Consider the following 16,832-nt stretch of genomic DNA (forward strand, 5'->3'; position numbering starts at 1 on the left):
TACTGGAATGAAATGCTGTCTTCATAAAATTTTTTTATTACACTGAGCCTTTTTTCAGGATGAAGCCCTATCTGGATTGTGATGCAAAGTTTCTAATTGTTAACATCAAGACAGAGCCTTTCTGTTTAATGTAGATATTATCAAGAGAAAGTTCCTAGCACTATGCTACAAACATCTTCATATTATAGTACAAAATAAATGCCATCATGTGTACATTGCTGTTCACAATTTATGCTACAAACATCTACATGTTATAGTACAAAATAAATGCCATCATGTGTACGTTAATGTTCACAATTTATGCTACAAACTAGGCCAACTTGATGAGTACTAATTCAGTAATCATCATTAAGAAACGTCTAAATTTGTTTCACTTCATCATTGATGAGAATCTATTCAGTACTGAATTACTATAATGTACCTAGTTCACAATAGTTTATAACATCTCGGAATGTTCACGTCACTCCAATAATTCTGTGGGTTAACAGGATACCCAAAGTATGTCTGATATACATAAATTCCCGCAGTCCACTGGCTGGGCTATTTCACAGCAGTTCAGGTCAAATTCCTCACAGTTGGGAATTTCTATCAATATAAATTGTCAAATGTCTGTGGTATGTTTTTTTTTTTCTTTTTCTTGATAAAGAAACCTATTCTTGTACAATACAGTACCTCTATTGTCTCCAACTCTAGTTTCCACTTCAAACCGTACAGGGAGTAGGGCGTGCTGCAAAAAAGGGATTATCATTAGACAAAGTTGAAGGACCAAAATATTAAAATATATTAAAAAAAGATATGCAAGCATGAGAAAATAATTTGTATTTTTCTTTAACTTTATTTGTTTAATATTTTATTTTCCAAAACACCACATAGGATTGCCAACAAATCCAAAGCAACAGGCTGGTTTCAATTCTGGTAACCCACTTGTCCCTTACCTTATCCCAGGGATGTTCAAATACACACACGAGTCAGTCTCCACCACCAAAACTCTCAGTTCAACAAAGAACATCCATAATCTACTTTTAGTAAAGTTATGATTAGATAAAACCTTCTATCTTACTATCAGTTGTACCGAAGTGAGTAAAAATTACTGGACGTACAATATGTCCAATGGCACTCAAAGGTTTAATCATGTAAGTTTTGTTTTTATTCTAGAGGGTTTATATTGGATTAAATGGTAATTTTGTATTGGAAGCTCAGTGAAGTTTGTTGTTTAATGATTTACCTGCATTTTATATGGAATTTGTATCAACCCATTCTAATTTTGTATGAGTTATTTCTATGTAAACATGTAGAATTAACTACTTGTTTCTTAAATAATGGGAAGGCTTTTATTGTTTTAATATGAACATTTTCTTAAACATACTCATGTTCCAGATGCTAGTTCACTGCAGTTATGTGCTGGAAAAGCTAGTTGGATCCTTATCATCTTTTAGGCCGGACTTGAAAAAAGTGATCCACGTGACTTTGGGTAGAATAATTGTATGTCTGCAGAGTACATCAGTTTACCCAGAAGTAAAGGTATGTGGTTTTTATTTATATTTTTAAAGGTTTAATATATGGTATTAAATATAAATATTCACAAATAACAGAGTATACTGTACCAAATACAGTTTGTGTATAATTATTTATTATTGAATATCCTTTATGCAGTAGTACAGCTTTAAATTAGAATATAAATTAATAATGCCGGCTATTGCTGCTTGATTCATTATAAAATTGGTGTTATCTGACCTGAGAAATTCTAAATACAGTACTGTATATTTGTTCCTTCTCCTTATCAACTGCTATTGTCATCCAGTTGGCAATGCAGCATTTGTGAGTGGTTTGTTGTGAAACCTTGTAATTGTTTGACGATTTTTCTAGTTGTATAACCCCGTAAAGAGAATTGCATACATAGTAATATTCAGGATGATGATTTTTCAATTGTTGATGAGGTTATGAAATTCAGACTAAAACTTGACATGGAACTCCTGTTCAATGAAGACCTGTTCGTATTATAAGAATATACATATAAATGGTTACTCATCATATTTTATTGTATACAGTGAATTTATTTGGAGTATTGCCTCTGAGTTTCGTACGAGGAAATGCACGTTTTTTGGGCTCAGGCCATGTCGTCCTGATGGAAGGTTCCTTTAAGTAGCTTCCTAGGGTATATTTGACTACATTGATATTCCCAGAGAATTTAACTTAATGTCTCCAGAATTCTAATTTCTGGCGCGAATATCCTTAAAGTTTCCTTCAAGGATATCGCATAATATCGGGACGTATTTTTTGACACACCACATAGCAATCTTCACCCCACATATCGTTTACGCTTCGAGGGGGAAAGTGGCAAAAATAAAAGGGGAGCCATTATTAAGGTTCACTTCCTCCATTACTATTTGAGTATCTAGATGGCGCCATCATCGCCGCCATGTTTATTCCTTTATCTGTAGCGAACTCGCTCGGTGATTTTCCCGGTTGCTCTCTCGTTATTTTGGATTTATCATGCAATCTCCAGCCTCTTCTGCCTCTGGAAAGTTGAGTATTTGATCTTTACATTGTATAAACTTTAGCTCATGCCTCACAGTGAAAATTAAGTCAAATTAAGTTAATTTAGTGGCAGAGCTGTTGCCTGAACCGGAGGCGTCATGGGTGCTGTCTTTAGTAACGCATGAGTTATTTAGTTAGCCAGAACGACTTTCCTGGTATAAATAGCATAAATAAAGATAGCTATTTAGTCTTCATTGCTAGGAGTTAATAAGGGATTTTGACGTAGGAAAAATCTATTTCTGGGCGAGAGACCCGTGCCGCCCAGTGGAATGCTCCTTTTACATCATTTCTAAGGTAAAAACTGCTATAAATTTACCAGAGAAAAAAATGTATAGGAATGCTAGGTTGAACCCAGCTCGCTCACCTTAATAAGGTGTCGGTATATACTGGGGCATGAATTAATCACAACCAGAGGCCTCGCACCATTTAGATATCTCCTGTCAATATCCCCGAACAGCGAGGTGCTGTTCAACATCCTACTACTACTAGCAATCCCACGCCAGTGACGTCACTCCTTTCTATAGCACGTTCTTTCAAACACTTATTTTGCCTTGGTGTGTGAATTTCGCTGGTTTTTCCTGGATTTACCTCAAGATGTCGGACTCTACTGTCACTCCATCTAAGTACCAGATCTATGAGTTTTGAGATTTTGGAGGGGGCCTTGCCCTTTTTTGCTTATATTATAACAGCTTTATTTTCCACGACCCCGCGTGGGTCTTTCATGGCGCTCGGCTCCCTCCTCTCTCTCTCTCGTTTTGTTCTTAACGCTTTTCAATGAGTTTTCTATACTGATTGTTTCTCGTTATGAACTTTCTGGCTATCCACGGTTCACACACCGTATTAATTTATTATTTTGATGCCCTGTTATTACGATAACAGTTTTTACGATATAAGTGAGCGTTAGGTTGGCATGCCTGGTCGCCTTCGGGCGTTTCTATTCCATTAATATTATTACTTGGATTATTTATGTTCGCACGCCACGGACTTGCTTCTCATTTTAACGTCATTCGTTTTTCTTGCATTAGTTCGAGGGTCTTTCATGAGTCAGCTATTAGTTTTTCATTTTGTTAGCACTTCACTGACTCTGTGTTATGTTGGTAGCCCTGCCTACTCCCAGCGCCGTCAGGCTTGCTTCTCCTGTCTCATGTTCGTTCCCTCGTTTCTTTTACGATTGATTCATTGCTAGTTAATAATAATATGCCGATAGTATTCGTATTAGTTTCGGCGATTTAGGTAACCGAACCTTGCCTACGCTAGGCTTCCTAGCCTAGGTGTTTCAGTTTACTTTCATGCATGATATAATAGACATTCCTAGTGTTATTAGATTTAAATGAAGCTATTTAGGCAATTTATACGTGTGAGATATATTGATTGCATATAAAAATTTCCTCTTCTAAGATAGTATACGAGAGAGCTTCGATGATTTAGGTAGTCAATTCTTGCTGCCAATGGGCTACTAGCCTAGTGGCTTTAGTATACTTTCATACATGTTCCCCGGTTATCCTCATGTATCGTTTTATCAATTCAGGTGTAGATAGATATCTTCTAGAATTATTATATAAAGCGATACTCGCCTCCAGTGGATATTTAAGCGTAATCCCTCCTTCCCTCTGGGTGTAGCCTTAGGCTACAACCCTAGTTGGTTGTGCCTCGATTTGTCATTCAGGCAGGACTAGGCTAGGGTTTTCTGCCCCTTCCCTTAGCCGCAGATGGCAGGTTTTGGGTTTCAGTCAGAACCTCAGAGTACATAATCTTGTGCTGGCAGGGTGAATAGTCATTCCCCTGTCGGATTACGCTGCTGGCATAGGAGGCTAGACCTCCCTAGACCGCACCTGAAGGGGTTATATGATATTGCCACCTTCTCCCTGTGGTCTAGTAGACTAGTCCTGTGCTTGCAGACCCTAGGCTGAAGAATAGACATTCTTCTGCCGCCTAGGATAGCGCTGGCACTGGAACTCTGTCTCTTTCTTGTTTAGGGGTGGCGGCTAAGTTGCTGCCGGCCCCTTAACTGTATTGGCAGACCTTAGGCTGGAGAATAGATATTCTCCTGCCGCCTAGGATGGCGCCGATGCTGAAACAGTTTCTTTAGGGTGTGGTAGGACCAACAACCCTGCCGGCTCCTTTCACACCTTATACAGGACCCTTTTCCCTCCCCCCTCTGTCCTTTAGTGATGGCCTAGCCATCGCAACCCTTTGGCCGTTACTTGTAGTGGCCTAGTCGCTTAGGTTTCCCTTATAGACGCAAGGCTCCGGGAGAGCTGTCCCGGCTGGACCAGCTGCCGGCAGGAAATCTCTTTGCTATAGAGTGTTCTTTAGTCCTCTCTTGGACTGCTATTCACAAACCTGTGTCCGGCAGAGACCGACAATGGTTGTGGATGGGTGGAAGCCTGAATAATTTATATTCTACCCTTCCATTTGAACCCTCATTCTGGAGGAAGGAAGTAAGACAGAGCTCTTACATCATCCTTCACTCCTTGCTTTTTTTCTCTCTATCGGCTGGTGCCGCCGGGTACTACCTAACCGGCAGCTGGCGGCCACTACCCTAGCCGACAAGGTGCTGGCTGGACTTGTGCGCCGGCAGCCAACCAGCCGCTGGTACAACTGACTTGGCCGGTAAGGGCCGGCCGAGTTTTGACTGCCGGCCACTACCCTGATCAGCAAGACGCCAGCTGGACTAGTGCACCGACAGCCGGCGACCGGCAAGCTGCCGGCCATCATCCCAGCCGGCGTGAACTGTGCCCCAGGTGCTAGCCTTGCCGGCTAGAACTACAGTATATGACTACAGTAGCCAGTATATTTGCAGCATAGTTCATACTGCAAACAGAAAACTATGGTATAATAGTCTACAGTAGTTAAATTTCCAACATACTCTGTGTGTCCAGGCGCAGTCTATTATTGAGACCATACTATATAAGGAAGGGAAGTCTCTTTCCATACACTGATAGATGATCATTTACAAATGACCCTCATTATTAATCCTTTTGGAAGTTGGTGTTAAGTTACACTTATCTATTCTTACAGGGTAGAACTCTTCCAATGGGCCTCTTGAATAGGATAACCCTAGGCTTTAATTTTGAGGGAGGTCACACCAATTGGCTGGGCAGGAAACACATGTATGTGTCTTTCTTAATTCATTTCTAGCTTACCTATCCTAAGCTATATGCAATAAAATGTAAAAATATTATTAATAATATTTATTTAGTTTGTCAAGTGAGATGAACTACCATATACTCATTTTGTTTTCCTATCTTTACAGGAGGGCCACCCTAAGTGCCGCAGTGTCTTCTGCAACGTCAGGAGCAAGGACTTCTGTGGCCATGAGGAGTGCAGGACGCACTCCCGCTGTTCTATCACCAAGGGACCTCCCAAGTATTGGGACCCCCAGGTATGTAATGTATGCAAAGCCTTGGTTACTGAGGCCTTTGATGACCCCCAGGTATGTAATGTGTGCAAAGCCTTGGTTACTGAGGCCTTTGATGACCCCAAGACAATGGAGTCAAGGGATGCAGCACGGAGTAAGATGCATAGATGGGTCCGTGGCTTCCAGAAAAACACCACAGGGCCTACCTTCCGAATGAGCGGATGCGGGCCTATCTATTCCCTAAGACATCTGCGGATGACGTCATTCCACAGCCTCACCCTGAGATCCCTTGTGTCCAGATTTCCGTAGATACGGACGTCTCGGATGCGATGAAGGACAGCCATCTAGATGAGAGGTGTCAGAAGACACCGAAAAGGACCTTCTTGCGGGAGGTCAGGAAGAGGAGTCTACATTGGCTCCTGAAACGGAAAAGGATGAAGTCAAAATGGTGTCCGTTTCGTCGGTTCCAGGCCCAGAACCAGTGCCCTCTACGTCCTCTGCTCCTCCATCTGATGAAACGGGGAAGACCCTGTCTACCCTTATGTCTATGATGGAAAGGTTCCAGAAGCAGAGTGAAGAAAGGGAAGCTGCATTGAGGAAGGAGATACATCAGCTCGCAGCTTCCCGTGGGTCTCACAGGAGACTCAATGTGAAAAGATCTTCCCTCGTTCTCTGAGGTAAACCCGTGGAGGCGTGCAGAGTACATGCCAATCACAAATGGGAAGATATTCATCTCAGAAAAGCTGGGAGCTGTCTTCATCAAAGACATGGACTATTGGCCCAGCTTCGAGTCTTATCCAGACTGCTTCTTCCGTCTAAAGGCGGAACCCGTGTCTAAAGAGTAGACAGCCGAAAGAGGTCATAGTTCTTGACCATGCAAAGGCTCAAGCTTTAATGGCTAGCAGTCTGAAGGACAGGGGCTTCACAAACTCTAAAGTGCCAGCCCTGAGTAAGAAACACCCTTCCTTTCTTGCTCCAGCTACAATGGCCTTTCCCTTTGCGGAAAAAAGGGTTCAAGGCAGTGATGAAGGACGTAGAAGCTGGGAAACCTTGTCCTACACTTGAGGAGTGTAGACCCACACCTCTAGCTCTGCCTACATGTCACAAGGACTGGAAGGAAATACATCTTACCTTCTCAGTCGGGAAGTTGGAGGCGGATATTGCTGGACGCCAGTTCAGTGAAAACCTCCCTAAGTTGTCTGACTTTCTCTTGTGCAGAGAGCAAGAGACGAAGGAAAGGCTTATGGCCTCTCTGTCCCTCCAGACCACCTTGGAGGCAATGGCAAGTGACCATAGATCCCCAGATATGTTTATGGTCGTAGCCAAGACACACTTGGCAACTCTGGTCAAGGACTTTTATGGTTTCGTTAAGGCCAGAAGGGGCTTGCAGGGAGTTCATGTTTGCTTTGGCTGCGGTAAAACATGAACCTAGGGAGTTGATATCTTCCAATATCTGCGGAAAGGACCTCTTCCCGAGTGAAGTGGTCAAGGAAATAGTCGACAAGGCTGCCACGGAGAATAGGAATATTCTCCTGAAGTGGGGTATGTCGACTAAGAGGAAGTCTTCCCCGGATGAGGGTCCCCAACCGAAAAAGAAGACAAAGAGGCCAAGGTTGCCCTCTCGCCCCGCTAGACAACAACAACTTATCATTACCGCGGTGCCCTAGATGGTGGCACAACCCCGACCCACCTACCAGATGGTACCCCAGCAGGTGGTGACCCAGTCACCAGCCTTCACTCCCGCCTATGAGAGGCAGACCACTACCTTTCGCCCTAAAGGTAGAGGGTCAAGTAGAGGTTCCCCTAGATGCCCCTCAAGAGGGAGAGGGGGTAGGGGAGGGCGCGGTCAAGGAGGCAAGTCCTCCGGACAGCCGAAGCAATGAGATGCTTCCGGTAGGAGGAAGACTCCAATTATTTCGGGATCGCTGGACCTTCGATCCCTGGGCCCACAGCCTGATCAAGAACAGACCAGGTTGGAGCTTGAACACAGCTCCACCATCATTTCCTCAATTCTTCCATCACTCTACCCCCGTTCTGGAAGAATATACCCGAGAACTCTTGAGAAAACGGGTGATAAGGAGGGCAAAGTCCATCAAATTCCAAGGAAGGCTGTTTTGTGTTTCCAAGAAGGATTCGGATAAACTCAGAGTCATTCTGGACTTGTCGCCACTCAACAAGTTCATAGTAAACGACAAGTTCAGGATGCTGACCCTTCAACACATAAGGACCCCCCTGTTGCCAAAACGGGCGTACACAGTCTCCATAGACTTGGCAGATGCCTATTGGCACATTGCAATCAATCGCCAACTCTCCTCCTACCTAGGATTCAGGCTACAGAAGAGAGAGTACGTCTTCAGAGCCATGCCCTTTGGACTAAACATAGTCCCAATGATCTTTATTAAGCTTGCAGATGCAGTCCTTCAACAACTACGCCTGGAAGGTGTCCAGGTGGTAGCCTACCTGGACGATTGGCTGGTGTGGGCAGCATCCGAGACGGAATGCATGCAAGCATCTAAGAAAGTAATCCAGTTCCTGAAACATCTGGGATTCAAGATCTACATCAAAAAGTCTCGACTATCTCCAGCTCAGGAGTTTCAGTGGCTTGGAATACGTTGGAACTTACAGTCACACCGTCTCTCCATTCCATTAAAGAAGAGGAGAGAGATAGCGGGATCTGTTAAGAGACTACTGAAATCCGACAGGATATCAAGACGTCAACAGGAGAGAGTGCGGGGCTCCCTTCAGTTTGCGTCATTGACAGACCCAGTGCTAAGAGCGCAGCTAAAAGATGCATCAGGAGTCTGGACAAGATACGCATCAAACGCTCGAAGAGATCTAACAAGTCCGATACCTAATTGACTACGATCACTTCTCAAGTCATGGTCGAAGGCCAAGAACCTGAAGAGGTCGGCGCCTCTGCAACCGCCTCTACCTTCAGTCATCATCCACACGGACGCATCAAAGGAAGGATGGGGAGGTCACTCTCACTAATGGAAAGTCCAAGGGACTTGGTCCTCTCTATTCAAGACCTTCCACATCAACATATTGGAGGCCATGGCAATCTTCCTCATGCTGAAGAAATTGTCCCCTCGCCATTCAGTCCACATAAGACTGATTCTGGACAGCGAGGTGATAATGAGATGTTTGAATCGTCAAGGTTCGAGAATACCCCAACTCAACCAAGTGATGTTGGCCATCTTCTGCTTGGCGGAAAAGAAGAGAGGGCACTTATCAGCAGTTCACCTTCAAGGGTTCCGCAATGTGACAGCGGACGCTCTATCCAGGCTAATGCCGATAGAGTCAGAATGGTCCCTAGACGCAGGATCATTCTCCTTCATCTTACGTCAAGTCCCAGAACTGCAGATCGACCTCTTCGCGACAAGGGACAACAAGAAGCTACCTTGTTATGTGGCCCCATACGAGGACCCTCTAGCAGAAGTAGTGGACGCCATGTCCCTCGACTGGAACAGATGGACCAGGATTTATCTGTTCCCTCCAACCAACCTTCTGCTGAAGGTCCTCAACAAGCTGAGAGCTTTTCAAGGAACAGCAGCCCAAGTGGCCCAAGAGCAACTGGTTCCCTCTAGTATTAGAATTGCAGCTGAGGCTCGTTCCTCTACCGGACCCAGTTCTGACTCAACAAGTACAGAAGTCGACTGTCTTCGCTTCATTACAGAAAACCCAAGACCTTCATCTCTTGATTTTCTCTCCCTAGCAGTAAGAAAGAGGTTTGGGATCTCGAAAGAGAGTATAGACTTCTTAGAGGAATATAAGTCTAAATCTACCAGAAGGCAATATGAGTCAACTTGGAAGAAGTGGGTTGCTTTTGTCAAGGCAAGAAAACCAAAAGAGATCAACAGATTTCTGTTTATCCTTCTTTATTCACCTTCATGGACAAGGTTTAGCAGCCGACACGATAACAACATGTAAATCTGCCTTGACTAGACCTTTTCTTTACGCTTTCCAAGTAGACTTATCCAATGAAATCTTTAACAAGATTCCTAAGGCCTGTGCTAGACTTAGGCCTGCAGCACCTCCAAAGCCCATGTCATGGTCCTTGGATAAGGTCCTACACTTTGCCTCAACGTTGGACAACGAGGACTGCACTCTGAAAGATTTGACTCAAAAGGTTATACTGTATTCTTGTTTGCTCTAGCCTCAGGGGCTAGAGTTAGCGAAATAGTGGCCCTTTCTCGGGAAGAGGGACATATTCAGTTCACAGAAGTGGGAGAACCGAATCTCTTTCCTGAACCAACGTTTCTCGCCAAGAACGAGATACCTACCAGGAGGTGGGGTCCCTGGAGAATCTGCCTTCTGAAGGAAGATGTCTTGCTGTGTCCAGTAGAATGTCTAAAGGTCTATCTTCGTAGAACTTCAGACTTCAGGGGAGGACAGCTCTTTAAAGGAGAAACATCGGGCTCAAACTTGTCTCTGAAAAAACCAAGGGCGAAGATCACCTACTTTATTGGGAGAGCGGATCCTGACAGTACACCCGCAGGTCACGATCCTAGGAAAATTGCTTCATCATTGAATTTTTTCCAATACATATGATTTCGAGCGTCTTCGCTTGTATAATTTAATGAAAGTCATCCAGGGTGTTTTTCAAACACTACGCGAAGCAAGTGCAAGAATTAAAAAGGTACGTGGTGGCACCAGGTAGTGTGCTAAAACATGTCTCTTAATGCTGTGAGGAACAGTGAATTAATTGGGACTATATTGTAAAGGGTGTACATGTTGATACCTTACAGTGCAACATGGTAAGTGAAGTGTCACCAGGTTTCTTAATATTCACTAGCATTTATAAAATGTATGCTGAATTTCTATTTATTGATTGCCAATAAATAACTGATTGGTATTTGCGTCTTATTTTGCCCCAAATTTAAATAAATAAAGTTATGTACGAGCATTATTTATTTTATTCCTTATTATTCTGCATGATAACATGAGAACAACTGAAATAACTTTGTTCTTACATGTATGCAAACCTTTCCTGCCCTTGCATACCTTGTTCCTACACGGATATAAACTTGTCTGTTATGGTATACAGGTAAGCCTGTATACCTTGGATGCTACGGTGGCTTGTGTAAACCTTTGTTCGTATTGGAAATACAAACTTCAACTGGTTGGGTATACAGCGAGAACTGTATGCCTTTTGGTTGCCAGGTTTGTTCATATGAAATATGCAAACTTCGAGACTTTTTCCTGAGTCTGGTATGACTCTTCCCTGCAGGGGGCAGGAAGCACTTAACATAGTTCATGATTAGAAGTAATGATGTATAACGGTAACGTCATAGGTCTTTAAGGGCGGAGCGACCAAGGAAATATTGTCTTGAGGTTAAGGCATAATTGGAAAATCCACATACATTAATGCTCTGGTAACCTTCCATCAGGACGACATGGCCTGAGCCCAAAAACCGGATTTTGAGCTAAGCGAAAAATCTATTTTTGGGTGAGATAGCCATGTCGTCCTGATGGACCCGCCCTCCTTTCTATGAGAAGGCCTTGGCAGGATCCCTCCCGAAACTACTGTATCTGTAGCACCTACTCAACGCACAAGGAATAAACATGGCGGCGATGATGGCGCCATCTAGATACTCAAATAATAACGGAGGAAGGGAACCTTAATAACGGCTCCCCTTTTATTTTTGCCACTTTCCCCTCGAAGCGTAAACGCTATGTGGGGTGAAGATTGCTATGTGGCGTGTCAAAGAATACGTCCCCCGATATTATGCGATATCCTTAAAGGAAACTTTAAGGATATTCGCGCCAGGAATTAGAATTCTGGAGACCTTAAGTTAAATTCTCTGGGAATATCACTGTAGTCAAATATACCCTAGGAAGCTACTTAAAGGAACCTTCCATCAGGACGACATGGCTATCTCACCCAAAAATAGATTTTTCACTTCTCAAAATATGTTTTTTCCACATCACAGTTAATTAAAGAAGTAGTTTTTATGGTTTTGACATCAAAGTTCTTGTGCTTTTGATATTAATATTTCAGTTGTTTTTAGTGTTATTTAATGAGCATAAATTTTGCAGGTAATACTGGAGAATATCATCTACCATTTGCTGGATATATGCAGTCAACACAGTTATAACCATCTTGTGGTAACCCTTCCCTCTACTAGTGGGACATTGCTTAAGCATCTCCACAAGAATTATGAAAACTTTTACAGATATCACTCCCGTCAAACTAATAAGCACTAAATGACCTTTTTGGCCCCACAGCTGGCCCATAAATCTTTTTTATAAGTACTTTATATTATGTGATCTTTTTGAAGTTTTTTTTTTTTCCAATAAAGGCTTCACTACCATGTAAATGTCTTATTTTTGTTGATAATACTAAAACATTTAAAGGGTATTTTATTCACCTTATACAGTATATTCTGATATCAATTTATATCAAGAGGCATGTTTATATTAGGTATTTACTGTGTAATTCTTTCATGTAAATGTTGCAATTGAAAATCAAGACATCAAAATCTGAAAAAAAAATACAGTAATAGAAATTGTCAGGAATTTAGTATTGATAATCTTAACCCTTTTACCCCCAAAAGGACGTACCGTTTCACAAAACTCATCCCTTTACTTACCCCCATGGACGTACCGGTACGTCCTTGCTAAAAACTGCTTTTTTTTTTTTTTTTGCATATTTTTGATAATTTTTTGAGAAACTTCGGGCATTTTCCAAGAGAATGAGCCCAACCTGACCTGTCTATGATGAAAATTAAGGCTGTTAGAGCAATTTAAAAAAATATATATACTGCACAATGTGCTTGAAAAAAAATAACCCCTGGGGGTTAAGGGTTGTAAAGTTCCAAATAGCCTGGGGGTAAAAGGGTTAAAAGAATTGTCTTAATTTGCTTGGCCATTTATTATACCAAACAATAATTACAACTAAAATTCTTAGTTATTGTTTTTACTTAATTGCAAAATATAGGGTATAATGTAGTTATGAAGTTGAAACGTTTTCATATAACAGGCATTTTATATACATTAAATATTGTCTTGAAGTAATGTGTCCATCCATGCTCATTAATAACTGGTAAAATATATCTGACCTGAAGTTAGTAGCAGTAAGTGAAATACAGAAATTATTAGAATTGATTATTTTAATAAGTACAATTGCATTGACTGGTTTCTTTTGAAGGGGAATGAACTTTTAGAGGACTATTTCTTAAATGTTTAGTAATCTGGCACGCACTTCCCAGTCGTGTATCATGAGCCAAGTATTCCATAGCTCTGATGATTGTATTCATGTACATAAGTTTGTGTTAAAGAAAAAAAAAACATTTATATATAGTTTACAAGAGGAATATATGGTACAATGGAGGTAAGAATATACAATAAACTTTCAAGAAAAAATTACTGCTTATTCATCACACCAATTCCTAATGTAAATATTGTAACATGAAATTAAAGATAAACCTGAATAGTATACAGACTTCAAGTCATGTGTTTTGCTTGAAAATACATATAGTCCTATATTTCTAATAGAAATCCACTTTTGATGGCATTTGTGGACTATGAAAAAGCCTTTAATAGTGTGCACTGGCCAATTTTGTTAAGTGTCATGCTTTATTATGAAATTGCTCTTAAATATGGTATTTTCATTATAAAATAAATTTTTGAACATACCCGGTAGTTATATATATAGCTTACGTCCCTGACGTCACAGCAGAAAATTCAAAACTCGCGGCAATCGCCGATTGGATAACCAGGTGTACCACCCCTGTGCCCTAGCGAGGTACCTGGGAACCATACCAGGAACCCTCATATATTCCATGCCTCTAAGTCTCTTAGAGGGGAGGAGGGTGGAACTATAATTAAACTACTGGGTAAGTATGTTCAAAAATTTATTTTATAATGAAAATACCATTTTCAATATTAATCTTACCCGATGATCATGTAGCTGTCAACTCCGTTGCCCGACAGAAATCTACGGTCGGGATACGCCAGCGATCGCTATCCAGGTGGGGGTGTACACAACAGCGCCATCTGTGAGTAGGTACTCAAGTACTTCTTGTCAACAAGAACTCAATTTTTCCTCTGTCGTGCCGCTGGCAAGACCTACTTGGATACGCTGTTGATTCTGGAGTTGTTGTTCACGATTTGGTGATGTATTCACTCTAGAGTTTAGCCTTCGCTATTCAGGAAGCTTTATCATTAGCTTAGCAAGCTTTTGGAATTAATTAGGATTAATTGTTAACGAACTTTGCTAGATTTTGGAATTCCCCCTTGACTACTTCTACAATTCAAGATGTCTGACCAGTCTCAAGTCCCTAAGTACAGGCAGTGTAGCTTTAGGACTTGTGCTAGGCGTCTTCCGAAGGCCTCTATAGATCCTCACACCGTTTGTTCCAATTGTAGGGGTAAATCCTGTCTATTGGAAGATCGATGTGGGGAATGCGCTGGGCTTTCGGAATTCGATTTTAACGAATTCCTTAAAAATGCACGTAGGTTAGAGAAGGAGAGAATCAGGAGGAGTTCTTCTCGCTCTGTGGATTTTTCCTCTCCCCATGCCCCTCAACCTTTTCCTTCCCCTGTAGTGGTGACTCCCGAACCTGCTTCTAGTGCTCAGCCATCCATGGCGGATATGATGCGGGCCATTCAGGCTCTCGGTGACCGAGTGGAGTCATTGGCTAATGACCGTAATCAGCTTTTGGCAGATGTCAAAGAGCTGAAAGCGAAAAGTGCAGTGGGAAGTGTTATCAGTGCTAGTGATGTGAAAAGTGTCAGTGTCAGTGTTGCGCATGAGGGTACATCTGTGCGTGCCAGTCGTCCTCCCAGTCCGGGACCTCTTGCAAGCTCCCAAGCCCAGGGGAGAAGCAATGTCGAAGGACCAAAGGGTTCGGCAGGCCTTGATCAGCGCACGGATGTATCCTTAGTGGTTGCGGACGTATCTGTCAAAGATCGTCCCATCCACAAACAGACGAATGAGCCCTTACATTCCTCGTCTGTGGAAGAAGTTTCCAGGAGGAAACGATGGACCAAGGTTTCACGACCGCTCAAACGTAAGGTCCCTTCCGAGCGAGTCCAACGGCCCAGGTGTAGCCACTGGGTCAGTTCGGACTCGCTGCAGTCTTCCGATGACTGCACACCTCCCAAGAGAGGTAGAGTGGTTCCACAACAGGCTACTGCTCCGTCTGTTGCTGCTCCAACCACGGTAGACCCTAAGTGGTCCATGCTGCAGACTATGCAGTCTCAGCTTGCGGCATTCATGCAGGAGTATCATGCTGAGAAGGTTGACACTGCACCTGTTAACCTACAACCCGCCGAGGTTGTGCGCTCAGCAGATACTGCGGCTGCCTGCTCCCACACTCCACCTGTGAGAGCTCCACCACCGATGCGCAGTCCACCCTGCCAGACGCATGTTCTTGCTGCTCCATCCGTTGACATGCGTGAGCTACCGCATCAGCAGTGGGAAGGTGCTGTAGAGCTGCCGGGTTCTGACTCTTTGCGGCATGCTCCGCAACCCATGCGGCATGCTCCGCATACCATACAGCATGCTCCACATACCATACAGCATGCTCCGCTTACCATACAGCATGCTCCGCAACCCACCGCAACCCCTCCCACGCACCAGCACTCTGCCTTTGTTGTTGCCAGCTCGCAGACTGACCAGCAGCGGCTTGATGTTGGATCCGCAGCAGCTACGCATGCACCCGTACTGCCGGATTCAGCCGTTCAGCTTTCTGCTATGCCTTTGCCACTTCCTACTCAGCTTTCGGATGATGGAGTATCAGATGACGAAGCTGCACATTTGGATGAACCGCACTCCAACTTTGAAGGGCCCAAGTCTACGCCTCCCTCCTTAGACTTTCGTAAAGTCCTTGCCTTGTTCAGGGACTTGTATCCTGAACAGTTTGTGTCTGCAACCCCTCGCTCTCCTCCCTCCGAGTTTGCTCTGGGCATGCAGTCTGCTGCTCCTGCCTTCACCAAGCTTGTTCTCGCACGCTCATCCAAGAGAGCTTTGAGGGTTATGGGAGAGTGGTTGCAGTCCAAGAAGCAACTGGGAAAGACTGCTTTCATCTTTCCTCCTACCAAGCTTGCTTCTAAGTCGAGCGTCTGGTATGCCACGGGAGAGGAACCCGGCTTGGGAGTTCCTGCCTCTGCCCAGGGCGACTTCTCAAGTCTGGTTGACTCTCCCCGCAGGTTGGCTATGAGACGATCGAAGATCTGCTGGTCCTTTTCTGATATGGATCCTCTGTTGAAGGGAGTCTTTCGTGCCTTCGAGATCTTCAACTTCCTCGATTGGTGTTTGGGAGCTTTAAGCAGAAAGACTTCCCCTTCGGATAAGGACTCTGCCATGCTGATCATGTCTAGCATGGACAAAGCCATTCGGGATGAGTCTGGTGAGCTTGCGGCATCTTACGTGTCGGGAGTGCTTAAGAAGAGAGAACATCTTTGCTCCTTCTTATCGGCTGGTATCACCCCTTGTCAGAAGTCAGAGTTGTTGTTTGCTCCTCTCTCCAAGTGTCTGTTTCCGGAGGAGCTGATTAAGGGGATGGCTGCCTCTCTTATCCAGAAGGATACCCATGATCTGATGGCATCTTCTGCACGTAAGGCTAAAACCTTACCTTCCGTGCCTAGACCCTTCCGCCCTGCAGCAGTAGACACACCTGCAACTAGGTTCATCCCGCCCTTTCGTGGCAGAACCTCCAGCAGAAGAGGTACCCGTGCCGACAGTCACCGTGGCAAATCCAAGAAGGGTTCCAAGTCCGCAAAAGGCAAGTTCTGACTGCCTTCCTCTCCAGACAGCTGTGGGAGCCAGACTCAAGACCTTCTGGCAAGCTTGGGAGAGCAGAGGTGCAAACGCTCAGTCTGTGAAGTGGCTAAGGGAGGGATACAGAATTCCGTTCTGCCGCAGTCCCCCTCTAGCTACATCTCCCACCAACCTCTCTCCCAACTACAAGGAGAAGGACAAGAGGCT

General features: G+C 43.7%; 1 protein-coding gene across 1 annotated transcript; it reads left to right on the forward strand.

Moving 5' to 3' along the window:
- Positions 1-1,077: 1,077 nt before the first annotated feature.
- On the forward strand, positions 1,078-12,255 carry LOC137636348 (uncharacterized). Its single transcript, XM_068368755.1, has 3 exons — positions 1,078-1,133; positions 1,378-1,521; positions 11,939-12,255. The coding sequence occupies exons 1-3, from the start codon at positions 1,104-1,106 to the stop codon at positions 12,104-12,106; spliced, it is 342 nt and encodes a 113-aa protein (XP_068224856.1). The 5' UTR covers positions 1,078-1,103; the 3' UTR covers positions 12,107-12,255.
- Positions 12,256-16,832: the final 4,577 nt, after the last annotated feature.

The sequence above is a fragment of the Palaemon carinicauda genome, unplaced genomic scaffold (genome assembly GCF_036898095.1).
Source record: "Palaemon carinicauda isolate YSFRI2023 unplaced genomic scaffold, ASM3689809v2 scaffold278, whole genome shotgun sequence".
Lineage (NCBI taxonomy): Eukaryota > Metazoa > Arthropoda > Malacostraca > Decapoda > Palaemonidae > Palaemon > Palaemon carinicauda.

Excerpts from the sequence above, each read along its gene's own strand:
- LOC137636348 (XM_068368755.1), top strand. The coding sequence starts at position 1,104 with ATGTCCAATGGCACTCAAAGGTTTAATCAT. Across the intron at positions 1,134-1,377 it reads GCACTCAAAGGTTTAATCAT|ATGCTAGTTCACTGCAGTTA; the intron begins GTAAGTTTTGTT and ends CTCATGTTCCAG. Across the intron at positions 1,522-11,938 it reads CAGTTTACCCAGAAGTAAAG|GTAATACTGGAGAATATCAT; the intron begins GTATGTGGTTTT and ends TAAATTTTGCAG.